Source organism: Rhagoletis zephyria, unplaced genomic scaffold (assembly GCF_001687245.7).
Source record: "Rhagoletis zephyria isolate East Lansing unplaced genomic scaffold, Rhagoletis_zephyria_1.1 Rzeph_scaffold_02523, whole genome shotgun sequence".
Taxonomy (NCBI): domain Eukaryota; kingdom Metazoa; phylum Arthropoda; class Insecta; order Diptera; family Tephritidae; genus Rhagoletis; species Rhagoletis zephyria.
Window position 1 is genome coordinate 69924 of NW_016159607.1, and position 11375 is coordinate 81298.

Genomic DNA, 11375 nt, shown 5'->3' on the forward strand with positions numbered 1-11375 from the left:
AATTTTTTTTTATTCTCTATCCAACCACAACCACATAATCAATCACAAGCGCATAATCCATCACGATCTTGTGCCCGAAATAAGGTGAATGATGTACATAAGTGTGCGCTACAGTGCCAGCGGTGTGCGATACAGTGTGCACAATGAATAAATCGGGAGTTGGTTGGTAACCATGGGCGTAGCCAGTTTCGAGTTTTCCTAATATATATAAAAATTGTACCCTGAAATGCTAGCTTAATAGTGTCGGCCCCCCTCCGCCCTCCTTAAGTTTTATTCTGGATGCGTCGATGTTGGTAACAATAAAGAATGTGATTATCTAGGGGAATCCTCATGGCAGAAATAGCTTATGTTCATATTTGCTAACTTACAGGTGTCTTCTCTTAGGTACTCTATGTTTAGTAAATATTTTAGTGCAGTAAAACCTATACATATGGAACCCCTCAATTAGCGAACACTTCCCATAATCCCACAGGAGTTCAAATTTGAGTTGAGTTTTTTTCCTCTCGTGCAAATGAAAAACTCTACATTAACTTTTTTAACCGAGACTGGCCAGTTGAGGGTGGTTTCACTTTACTCTTTACTAAACCAGTTTGTAATTATTCAATTTGCTTTACTGCCCTTTTGTAGTCCGAAATTCTGTTTGTTACAAATTTTTTTCAAACATGTTTGACAAATATTTTTTTCAGTTTTTCTTTTACCGCATTTTCACGAAACTTTGCCACGTTTTTAACAGCTTTCCAAATAGTTATTTTTTAGTCTCTATTTTTTTCTAATAATGTGCTCCATTCTTTGCGCAAAAATACTACTAATTCTATTACCTTTACTTCATACCTTTCAAGTTTTTTTCTTATGTCATACATTTATTCAAGATGGCGGGTTCTTAGTTTTTTTCGATAACAATTCTTCTATCTTTGTTCTCCTTTCATATGTCTATTTATACTACTCTCTGTACTACTTCCTTTCCAGCTTCATGTGTTTAGAATTATGCTCTGCTGTTAGCACTACTTTTTTATCAGGTTGTACGTAATTTCCTCTCTTCTTTCTAGTACTCTTTGTTGAATTTCTATTTTTTCAGCATAATAACAGTTCCTTAGTCGATTTCGATGAAAATATGTAATTCTTTTTTGTTATTTTTTTACTACGTTTTCCACAGCTTAATGTACAACTTGTCTTAGTTATTAAGCCTACTTTTTATTCGATTGCATATCGTGTTTTCTGTAAAAAATTTTCTTGGATATTGACCCTACCCCTTATTACATTTGGATCAGGTTTTTCTTTCACACATTTATTTCTATTACTTTTTTGTTTCTCTTCCTACTACTTCTGTTCCAACTTTTATTTTGAAAAGGTTTTCTTTGCTTTGACACTATATTTTTTTGGGTTGTGTCGAGTTTTGCTCTCAAATTTTTATTTTTGCTACCTTTTCTACTACTTTTTGTAAAATTTTTATTTTTTCGTTTAGGTTCAATGTAATATTCTACTTCAGTTGTCTTTCCTTACCTACTCACAAATTTTGTACATACATATGTACATATATATATTTCATTAAGTCACATTTATTGCGTCTCAAAAATTGTTCAACTAAATATCTTTTTGAAGCGAATGTATTTAGGACAATAAAAAATGCGCATATATAATCTTATGATCTGATATTTTTTCGTGCATATTTTTATGTAATATATATGTAAGTCTTTAGTATGCTCAATTTTTCATGCTGGCGTAGTTTTGCTTTTAAATGTGCTACTTTGTAATAAAAATAAGCACACACACACACTCACATCGACAATTAAAGTTATTATTTTGCAACGCAATGTATGTACATACATACGCGTACTTGCAGCCTAAGGCCTTGAATCAATGATAATAATGATAATAACATCGCATTTTGCCTGGAAATAAGCAATTGCCGACTGACAGTCGACAGCACATGCAACAATAATATGCATACGCCTCGGCACGCAGCTGGCGAACAGCAGCCAGTAAGTAATAAGTTTGATGCGGAAAGCCATATTGTTGCAAGTTACTGGCAAATTTACTCATACATTACATGTTTTGCATTATTAGTTGGCACCCTCGAATCTACCGTAAAAGAACACATCCATGCAAAAAGAAAACAATCACTTGCATAATCCAAATATATAATGCAACAAAAAGCGCCAACAGCATGCCACATAAATCTCACTTGGTGTCTGCTAAATTATATATTTCAAAAAGCATTAGCTTGCAACGCTACTAAGCGAGCGTAAAAAATCAAAGTGGAAATGGGAGCAAAAGCGGCATGAATCATTTGTATGCCTGTATGCCGCCTGCCTGCCACATGGCTGATCGGTCGGTCGGTCGGTCGGTCAGCAGAAGCTGCAATTGGCGGCAGTTCTTGACAGCGCGCGCGGTGGCAGCTTTGTTGTGGACGCATTAACGCGCTATCGCTGCTCGCACTTTCTTGCCGATCGAATAAGCGCAATCGATGTGATCACCGTTGCCTGGCTGCTGCTGTTGTTGCTGCCACACAGATGATGCATGAATGCAATGTTGCTGTGGCGGTGGCTTGATCGATCTCTGTGGGGATGGCTTAGGGATAAAGTTTAACGCGATTGTTTATGATACAAATTAAACAATTTATGACAATGCACACACGCCGCAGCGAGGCCAAACAGCAACAACAAGCAAGGCGCTTTTGTTGGACAACAATAGCTACATACATACATATCTGGCCTTTGTATGCAAAATAACTCGGACACAGCAACACTTGGTGCATTGTTTTGCTGTTGCTTTTGTTGTTGTTGCAAGTAGAATGTCGTTCAGTGGCAGCAGCAGTTGCGGCAATTGCGGCACCGCACAGAAGCTTCAGGCGAATTTAGGTTGTGTGGTGCGATCGATCGAACTGTTGATCGGTGGCTTTGGCGCTGCCGCAATGTGGGCTGTGGCAACCTTGCACTGGCAACTCTTCGGTGCCATACAGCTGTGGCTATAAATTATTTATCGCGCACATATGTACATATGTACATACGTTGCACTGTTGCCACAAATTTTTAAAACGTCATTTATTATAAAAATTTTATCGCTTCTGGTCTGGCTTCAGCGTTCCTCCTTCAATACAAAACGGCAGCGGACTTTGGCTAAGGATCAGCTGAGCTGTAATTTTTCGCGCGCATAATTTTATTCTCATGATTTTTTTTTTTTGTTTTTGCAGTTTACTCTTTAAAATAAATTTTCCCATAATTGATTTAATGCTTTCGATTATCTTAAGTTTATTATTGTACATACATACGTACCCGTATGTGTTAAGCGTTGTTTTTTCGTTTTAAATAAATTTGGTAATTTTCTTATGCTTTTTTGTTTTATACTAATCGTTCGATTGTTTTCTTGTCGTTGCAGCATCCCGTATGCCATCGTCCCATACATCACCGCAAGTGTGTCGGCCGCACTTTCATCCGCCCCTCGGTTCATGGCTTACCAGCGAGCATAAATCATTCGCGCCCGCCAGCCCATGGGGCAGTCCGTTTGCATGCCCTCAAGATCCGCAAGTAGACCATAAGGTTGGCCAAATTGGCCAGAGCCATCAGACGGCGGCGGGCCAACATTCGTTTCCGTTCCCACCGACACCGCCAAAGGATTCCACACCCGACTCAGTACAAACCGGTCCTTCGGAGTATCAGGTGAGCATCTCGTGTAATGCCAAGCGATTGAGTAAATCTAAAAGAGGGAACAATTTTATTGGCAAAAATTTGAAAAAAATATTATTTGGAACAGTCACCTAATAAAAATTTTAAATAAAAAATTGGGAACAGGCCGTTGAGGTTTTTGTTTTTATAATTTCAACCATATTCAGTGGTTTGTTACTTTTTAGTCACGTATGTTAATTAAATTTCAATATATAAATTTTTTTATTTGAATTTTTCTAAATAAAAATTGTGATTAAATAACTTTGTTTAATGGGTCTCTATTGCATTCACTCACTCTTGCTTCAGTAAACGAAAAAATAATTTACAATTTTGATTGATCCTGATCAAATTTAACTGGAAAAATTTAAATTTTTCTATTAATTATTAAAAACAAAAATCAAAGCACTGTGTTTTTAAATAAAAATCAAAATAGAATAGTTAAAATTGGATTTATATCTTTCCATTAAAATTTAAGCGTTATTTTCAAATAAAATTTGTTTCGATTATAAAAGATTTAAAATAGTTATAAAACCGCTGTCTCCATCATAACGCTAAAAATTATTGAAAAGTTATAAATCCCAAATAAGTACTACTTTTGATCGACTAAAATAAAAATTACAAAATAACAACTAAATCGACTGAAAAAATAATAACAAAAATTCAATTAAATTAAAAAAGTCTTTGATCGAAGAAATAAATGATTTAAAAATAAAGATCTTGGTATTTAACGGTGATTTCCAGTACCTCATTATTACGGATTAAAAATTATCGAAAAACCAGCACTACAAGAAAAAAAATCGATCAAATCTGACCGAAATATAAAAATCCAAAATAACGTTGATTTCTGTTCGCCTAAATAAAAATTAAGAAAAAATAATTTTGATATGATCCAAAAATAAAAGATCTTCACATAAAAAATATTGGCACTAGGAACATATCAAAATAATCGTTATTTTGGTTACTTCTTTTAAGATAAAAATAAGCCCTTAAATATATATCTAAACTTTGATTTTAAAAATTCCATTTCCAACCCTTAACTCTTTTCCTCGCCTCTTTATCTCTCTCGCCCTCTCCTTTAGGCCGTTGTGAACGCTTTCATGCACCAGGCGCAATCTTCCTGCTCTACCTCACTAGCGGACACGAGTTGTGCGCTGGACATCAAACCCTCCATACAGAATGGCCTCGGCAGCCTAACGCACAATGGCAGCCAGCAGTCGTCGTCGGCGCCAAAGCAACGTGAAGGTACTAACAACAACAATAATAATAATAACAACAACACAGCGAATAGTAGTAGTTCGCAAAATAATAATAACAACGGCAGCAATAATAACAATAATTCCGCCTCAGCATCCAACAGCAGCAGTCACAATCTACATACGCACTCGTCCAGCGCCAATGCCATCTCCGCCCTTAACGGATCAAGCCTATTCGATGGCACCGCGCAAGCGCACTACGCCAACAGTCTAGGCAACAGTAGTAGCGGCAATAGTGGACTCGGTTTGGGTGGAAATGGCCTAACAGCCAATACATCACTTGGCAGCGCGGGTAGTAGCGCGAGCGCTATGGGCGGCTATGATGGTACATATGCCTCTTATGCGGCGCATCACCACCTGGCCAACACATCGGCGGCGGTGGCACATCATCAGGCAGCCGCTGCAGCGGCGGCGAATATGTTTCAAAGTTCCTCAATGGCAGCGGCGGCTGCAGCGCGGCATAGCATGTCGAGTGGCCATCATTCGCATCATCATATGATGGGTGGTGCGACGACAGGTTCGTCGTCGGGCCTGGGCCAGAGCCATGGTGGCAGTAGCGGCGGTGGCGGAGGCGGCAGCGGTGGTCTTGGTCTAGCTGGTTTAGGCGGCGGCAGTTTGGGTGGCAATATGTCGGCAGGTAGTCATGGTCATGGGCATGGTCATGGTCACAGTCATGTGCATAGTCATGCGCATAGCCATAGTCAGGATGTGAAGCCGGCGCGAACGAAACCGAGGACCAGTGCTGGTAAGCAAGACAAAAATAGACCCATTTCATATGCAAATGTGATGGTGTGGGTGAATAATATATGTGTATATTTGTGGTTAGAGTTGTGCCTTAAATGTTGACAAAAAAAATAACTAATTTAACAAAGCAAAATTTTATTATGTGGTTAAGTTGATGAATATCAGAGAGAAATGCTGTAATTTTGCATAACCGTTAGCTATGAAAACAGTGCATATATCTATTAGGATATTATAAATATATGTACATTAGGGCGGATCAATATGAGTGATAGATTTTTTCTACTATGCACGTAAAGCACAGAAGGATTCTATGTGTAATTCTAGGCGAATTTACCGAAGAAACAATGGGTCTAAAATTAATTTCCGTAAAAATTTCAAATTGCCGTAAAAAAGTGCCTAAATTTTGTCTAAAAATATGCTATAAGGCGTTTTTTGGTATGAGGAATCCATTTCTGCACCTCTTTTTTTATTAAAACTTTCAACAGAGGGCGCAACAGTGAAAAATTTCACATTTTCTTCGAAACATATTTTCACAATTTGGCAAACTTCAAATTGATTTTAGACCCATGATTTCTTCGAAAAATGTGTTTAGAATTACTCGTAAAATCCTCCAGTGCTAAGCGCGCATAGTAAAAAAAAGTTGACTCGCCCTTATGTATATATAATTGAAAATGATTAAAATTTAATTAAAAAATTATCGGACACACAGAAGGCACAACCCTATTCAGATTTTTCATTACTAAAACGATTACATTTTTGTTATTACCGTACCGTATTTTATTAACACACATATTATTTTAGTTAAAAAATTTAGTTTTTAAAGCATTTAAGTTTTAATTACTCATTTTAATCATATTAATTTGGTGATTCTTACTGTCCATATTTACAATTCCACTGGCTTGGTTTAAGATTCCTTTTGAATATAATTTCTATAAAACATGATCGAAGAAAATTGTGGTATAGAAACCGAAGAGATAAACCCATGAAAGTCAACAGTATCTTTGGATCCGATGTTTTTGGTTAAGACAAAAAGTTAATTACAGTATGGAAATACAACTGCCAGAGAAATATTGGCAAAACGATGAGCACAAAGCGCAGTAAACTAAATAAAAGTAAAAATTTAAAAAATACATATCAGTGATCCTCTGCAATAACGACACAACTCAAATCTTCATGTATTTAAGTTATATAGCGGATTAGGTCGATAAGTAAACACATTTTTTTGTTATCAATCCACCTTGGGGCGCAATTGTGTTATTGGTTAGAAAATGAAAGCTGGCAACCCATTTTCGGACTTATTTCGTTTAACTATTTAATAATAGTCACTTATAGTTTATGTTAGCTTTTCCGCAAAAAGGAACCCCCTCGGTTAAGGTTTCCATAGAAGGCACTCACAATGGACAACTTTGTCTCCGAGTGAGAGTTTTTTAAAGCATCCGATTTTTATTGTCATCTGTATTTGATACAATTAACAATTAAAAGAATAAACGTTTAACAATATGTACAGAGTTTACCCAGTGGTACAACCATACCTTTCATGTGATCACCTTGAACACTCAGCACAATAGACCTTTTGTTGACTTCCTCTTCAGTCGGGTGAACAAAATTTCGGCAGATCTCATTTATACAGGGGTCTGGGTGAGTTTCCATCGGCAACTGTGGGACGTAATATGGCGCATTTACAATCAATCTGAAAGTTTTTGATTCAAAACCTTTGGAATATTTCAATATAAGAGTTTTCCACGGTGTCTCACATCTGAATATCGTACGTCCAGACTGGTTTTAGAATTATTGAATATAAGAGTAGTTTATTGTCGACTGAAAACTGGAGGTGTGGGTTCATAAGCCACTGAATATTTCTGAGTTTTAGTCCGAGTTCCTTCGGGGCATGTCAACTACGTTTAGAATCGGGTGGGCAGATGTCGTGCTTAAGAGTGAATGTTACCTACAAAGAATTTGAGTCATTGGATTTATTCGAGACTCTTTTAGCCAACAAGCGATTTTGACTAAGCTTTCGTGGAGTTTCAGTGAAGTCAAATTTGATAGAGCATCAACTGGTAACTTTCTCTGTAGAAGAAAGATCATGAGTGTAGGGTGAATAGAGTATTGGGCCCATAACACTGTCTTGTGGTACAGCTGCTTAGCTTTCATAGAGTACGGAATGTTGCATACCCTGTTTGCAGAGAAGTAGCGATTTTTTTCGGTAAGTGTGAATAAATATATAATAGTTGATTGCCAGGGTGGTTGTAATTTTATTTATATTGTTCGAGAGCCGAGTGATTTTGCTGAGATTGCTGTGTTCTTTTCTGAAGCCAAATTGGTGATTGGATATGAGGTTTTCTCTTCCATAATTGGAAGTACCCTTTTAAGGAAAATCACTTCCCTGAACTTGAAAGAAATGGATAGTAAACCAATTTGACTATATGATTGAAATTTTTCTGCGCTTTTTCCTGATTTAAGTATCATTTTTACTTGTGGAACTTTTCACCGGGGCCTGTTGCGAGAACAGGATTAAATAAATGAATCAGAAAAGTGATGTACTCCGAGGGTATTTGCTGAAGTAAACTTCTTGGAATTAAGTAATATCTAGGGGATTTTTTGGGTTAAAATTTTGAATTTCTATTTAAACCAGGGACCGAAAACAAAAGGTACGATCGAGATTATATGCCTTTTTCGTAGTTTTGTTCCGAAGAACGGTTCAAAACCCAAACCAAAATGAGAACAAAATTATCGAGAACGTTATCAAATGGAATTGTATAAGAACAAAATCTTGTGGAACATTCGCAGAGAGAACAAATTGCGAACAATATTTTCGGGAAGATTTCTAAGTGAACATAATGGGAAGAAAAGTAGTCCGAACGTTTCGCCAAAAAAACTGAAGGGGAACAAAAGTCTAAGGAACTTTCTGTCATATAACCATTTGGAAACTAAAGTCTCACTAACTTTCTGCCAGAGAACGAAAGGAGAACATATTTTCTCTGAACTATTGGCAAAGAATTGAAGCGTTCATAGCGTTCATTAGTTTGAAATGCTTGAATTTTAAAATTAATCAAAAAAGAACTGAAAGATAACTATGCAAATTGAGGCAATGAAAGATTTAAGATACTAGTTTTTCTAGGGCCGAAAATTTCAAATTGATCCATAAATGGTAAATTATCTGGAAGTTGAAATGATCCAGATTTCCTCTGGCTTAGAATTAACATGTAGTTCTCACTGAAACGATTTTATATCCCAGTATGCAGACGCCTCTCTCACTCGTAACGTTAAGATCTCAAAATATTTGTTCTCGTTTTGTTCTCTAGCAGAACGTGTCTCAGACTTTTGTTCTTATTTGATGCTGCCTTAAAACGTTCTCGATGCTTTAGTTCTTATTTAGTTCTCACTGGAAACGTTCCCGAAAGTTTCGTTCTCGTTCCGTTCTGCTATTGTTCGCCGATATGAACATAAATATGTTTGTTTGCACTTCTAACTGCATAACACTTGATGTTTTAAATACAAATATTGTTTAAAAAAAAAACAAATAAAATTGCAACCACTTCTTTTCTCTCTTCAGGGCGTGACTTTTTGTGAGAATTTTCTTAACTTGACTTTTAAGTAACTTCAAGTGCTGTCTGCGTGAACGAAAAAAAATACAGCCACCGCATACCTTACATCCAGCCAGTGGGGCTTGCTAAAGTCAGTTTCCGTTCTATTTTACTCCCCTACGCGTCGTTCTCATGCGCTGCAGCTTCAGCGTTGATGCATTTCCTCAGCACACATAAATTTTCTCCCGCACTTGAGCATGTAAACAAATTCCCGCGTGCTTGCACCGCTACCCCTGAAACCTTGCCATTAAAATTGTTTGTATTTACCCAACAGCTTGAACGCCAACCCTTCACTTACGCGCTTCCGCATGCCAGCCAGCCAGCTAGCGGCGGCTAAAATAAAGCTTATGCAAATTGCAAGCAGTGTTGCCGCGAAGCATTTTTAGTGGTAGCCAAAATCCTTTAAAAAAAGGGCTAAAAAAGAGCTAAAAAAAGTTGTTGTTGCTAAAAATGGTAGCTAAAATTGTGTACTTACATAATCATATATAAGTATACACGCAAACATTTTCAATAAGTAATGGTATAGAAAAACAATGAACCCTGGAAAAAAGCTAATATTTTATCCAACCAAAAACCTCTTTGTATAAAAGGGGAAATATACGACACCAGCTTGCTGGATCGATCAAGTGATTGTACCATCAAACTCGAAGCATATAACTTACCAGCATGCTGGTACAATATTTATTTCTTTACTAATGAGGTCGAGGAAAGATCGAAATGATTTGAGCCGAAATCTCATAATTTTTCTACCATTTTGTTAAACATTGTTTTTTTTTTAATTCACAACTGCAATATCGTGAACTTAATATTCCACAAACACGGCTTTGAAATTTCCGCCAAAATATTGTTTACTTAGAAAATTTAGCTAATTTCACCACTCACGACACCAGCACGCTGGTACAATCATACAATTTTCAAATAGTTTTTGAAGTCGCACCAGCAGCTGGTACAATCACAAGAACATACAAGGTCAATCGACTTTATGGGCCATTTAACTAATGAAGCATATTAGGGGCCAGTTTTTCAGTGCACGGCCGTGGTTAAAACTAAGTTTAAACGCCCGATCTGGCTGGTTTAAACTAAGATCAGCCAATCAAGTGTCAGCCAGCTGTTCAATTTAAACCCACCTTACTTAATCTGAGTTTAAACAGGCACTGAAAAACTGGCCCCAAAGGCGGTAAACTTATCTATTTTAAACTATAGTTAAATCGTTAATAGATAAGTTAAAAAACAGCCCTAACACTTATACAGTATGTATGTATAAAAACGTAACATACAATACATATATGTCAGTCTTTCTTAGTTTAAAATTCATCTCTTACATATTTATATACAAAAAAAAATAGATCAAATTAAGCATATACAACTTTTTCATGCCCAGTATGAATAAATTCTCCAAGGGGCTAAAAAAAGGGCTAGGGGCAATTTTAAATTTATGTGGCCAAAAAAAGTATGTGGTAGCTAAATCTAGCCACCAAAGGGCTAAAACGGCAACACTGATTGCAAGTGAACGAAAGTCATTACGTTCAGCACATTCCATTTTACTGTGTGACGATTTTTATGCGCGTGCGAAATTTTCGCAATGACAAGACGCATACATTTTCATGTTCGCTCTCTCTTTCGTCACTTCTCCCTAAGCATTGCATTTTTTTCGCAAGCGCAGTGTAGCTTGCCTTCATTTGCATGTGAGTGTTTGTGCTGTGCATTTCTTGGCTATATTGTCGTTGTGCGCAAATTGCAATTAAAGTTGAATTTGTTGCACTTTTCCCCAATAACAACAACATAAAATAATGTTGCATTTTTTTCTTGTGTCTTTCACGTATTTTCCTTTCCGTTTTACTCTTGCTGCAGTTTAACAACAAATAAATTCAGTGCGTTGTTAATTACTTAAACTGGCTACTACACACTGTGCTCTCATTAAATTGTGGTGCAACAAACAAACAAAAAACGCATACAATTAAAGTGACTACATATGTAGTTTTTTTTTACAACCTACTGCAAACATTTGTACCGCATCTTGCTTTTGACAATGCGTTGTCAGTGGCGCGTTTCAGTTCCGCTGCACCTGCTGCTGCTTTATTCAGCTACTCCTATTTTACCTTTGGTTCGCTCCGCTGCCACTGACCTCCACA

The 11375-nt window shown here is 36.9% G+C and overlaps 1 protein-coding gene across 1 annotated transcript in view; it reads left to right on the top strand.

Annotated features, from left to right (window-relative positions):
• LOC108367066 (GATA-binding factor C-like) overlaps positions 1-5660 on the top strand; it is a gene marked incomplete at its 3' end in the record, with an annotated part of 69678 nt that extends 64018 nt beyond the window's left edge. Inside the window, exons 2-3 of the mRNA XM_017621589.1 lie at positions 3376-3656; positions 4742-5660. Coding sequence (XP_017477078.1) covers positions 3376-3656; positions 4742-5660 — 1200 coding nt within the window. The remainder of the gene's footprint in view (positions 1-3375; positions 3657-4741) is intronic.
• Between the last annotated feature and the right edge of the window lie 5715 nt (positions 5661-11375).